Below are 2,304 nucleotides of genomic sequence, written 5' to 3' on the forward strand. Positions count from 1 at the left end.
TGGTGGAGCATCCTCCGGGCGGCGGCGGTGCCGGCCCCCCCGAAGCCGTGCCCCGCCGTGCTCTGCTGGTCCTCCTCGCTCAGGTCCATGAGGAACAGGTCGTAAAATTTGGAGGAGGAGGTGGAGAGGTAGATCTTGTGTGCGTAGATTTTGATCTTCTCTTGCAGCACCAGGATGACGTCGGCGCACAGGGGGTCCTCCAAGAGGTGGGCTGGGCGCTCCTCGTTGTTGGAAGGGGGGTCTGGGACGATGATGATGGGAGGAGGGGGCTTGGGGGGCAGGAAGGGGGCTTGGAGTAGGGGTCGCTGCACGTTGCGGAGGTGGGACTTCCAGAACTGCAGGTGACGGCGGGAGATGAGGGCGGCACGGATGGCATTGTCAAAGACGTCCTTGATGCCAAATTGGGCCACCACGCTCGTCTCGTAATAGGGGATCCCCAGCTCCTTGGCTACCTCCCTCCCCTTCTCCGGGGGAAGGATCTCATTAGGTTTGATTGGCCTGAAAAAGAGGGGAGATAATGAAGAGCCACCTTCAGACGCACGGGAAGGAGAAATCAGGGAGGGGAGCCCTAGGAGGAGGGGGAAGGGCTTGACCCTGAAAGAGGGGAGATGGAGCTGAGATGTGGGGAAGAACTTCTTTGCTGTGAAGGTAGTGAGAGCCTGGGCCAGGTTGCCCCAAGAAGCTGTGGCTGCCCCATCCCTGGAGGGGTTCAAGGGCAGGTTGGAGGGGGCTTGGAGCAACCTGGGCTGGTGGGAGGTGTCCCTGCCCATGGAAAGGGTTTGAACTCGATGGTCTTTAAGGTCCCTTCCAACCCAAACCATTCTGTGATTCTATGAAAGCCTTGGGCAGGTGTGGATATTGGGGCCCGAGTCCCACCTGGCCAAGGGTCTCCGTGCCCGATTGACAGCCTCCAGGTCGGCGTAGCGCAGGTCGAGCTGGCAGCCCACCAGGATGACGGGCGCACGGGGACAGAAGTGCTTGATCTCCGGGTACCACATGGTCTTCACATGGTGCAGGGAGTTGGGGTTAGCGATGGAGAAGCACAGAACCACGACATCGGACCTGCGAGGAGAGGAAGGTCAAGGTCCACCTTGGGGATGGGGCCAACCCCGCTGTGCTTTGGTGTTGCCCTCCCTTCCCTGCAGGAGGTTCTGCCTCTCCCCTACCTGCCATAGGCAAAGCGTCGGTCTTTGTGGTGGTCACCAAAGGTGTCCCAGAGGCGCAAGGACACACTAACATCATCTACCACATCCCGGGAGCGCTCCAGCACCTGCAGGAACAGAAACACCACCCTGAGTCCTTGAACTGGAGTACTGGGACCAGTTCTGGGCTCCCCAGTTCCACAAGGACAGGGAACTGCTGGAGAGGGGACAGCAGAGGCTCCAGAGATGAGGAGGGGCCTGGAGCATCTCTCTGATGAGGAAAGGCTGAGGGACTTGGGGCTTTGGAGTGTGGAGAAGAGAAGGCTGAGGGGGGATCTGATCAACACCTCTAAATACTGAAAGGGTGGGTGTCAGGAGGATGGGGCTGGTCTTTTTTCAGTGGTGCCCAGGGACAGGACAAGAGGAAATGGGCACAAACTTGAAGGTAAGAAGTTCCACCTAATCGTGAGGAGGAACTTCTTTGCTGTGAGGGTGGCAGAGCCCTGGCAGAGGCTGCCCAGAGAGGTGGTGGGGTCTCCTTCTCTGGAGACATTCAAAACCTGTGGGACCTGCTCTGGGTAGCCCTGCTTTGGCAGGGGGTTGGACTGGATGATCTCCAGAGGTCCCTTCCAACCCCATATCATTCTGTGATTGTGTAACTGGGCTGTCCCCACCACACATGGAGGAGTCATTCACACTTTCCCCACGGTGAGGATGATACTCCATCTCTCCTTGGGCTTCCCATAGGGTATCCATGAGCCGAGCCCCCCCTGGCACCCCCGCCCGGCTCCTCTCACCTCCTGGCAGACGCGGTACTGGTCGATGGCCCACACCGTGGGCACGTGGGTGGCAAGGAGCTGGTACTGGGTCAGCGTGGCGTTGCAGGCACGGGCACAGATGAGCCGGGTCTTGCCCACCGCGTTGTCCCCGACCACGACGCACTTGATAGTTTCTACGTTTGGCCTCTCATAATCCATGTCAGAATCCATTAATTGGGACCTGGGTGGGGAGGGAGAGGATGGAGGGGTCAACAAATACGGCCGGGATGAGCTGGACAGGGGGGTGGAAACTGTCTCAGGAAGGGATGGGGATGGAGATGGGAAGGGATGGAGATGGGGATGCGAAGGGGATGGAGATGGGAAGGGGAAGGGGAAGGGGAAGG

General features: G+C 59.4%; 1 protein-coding gene across 1 annotated transcript in view; it reads right to left on the bottom strand.

Moving 5' to 3' along the window:
* RHOBTB2 (Rho-related BTB domain containing 2) overlaps positions 1–2,304 on the bottom strand; it is a 28,209-nt gene that overhangs the window by 12,276 nt on the left and 13,629 nt on the right. Inside the window, 4 exon segments of the mRNA XM_014947673.1 lie at positions 6–498; positions 877–1,062; positions 1,167–1,270; positions 1,940–2,141. Of these exon segments, the coding sequence (XP_014803159.1) occupies positions 6–498; positions 877–1,062; positions 1,167–1,270; positions 1,940–2,141 (985 nt within the window).

Source organism: Calidris pugnax, unplaced genomic scaffold (genome assembly GCF_001431845.1).
Source record: "Calidris pugnax isolate Ruff unplaced genomic scaffold, ASM143184v1 scaffold6, whole genome shotgun sequence".
In the NCBI taxonomy this organism is placed as follows: domain Eukaryota; kingdom Metazoa; phylum Chordata; class Aves; order Charadriiformes; family Scolopacidae; genus Calidris; species Calidris pugnax.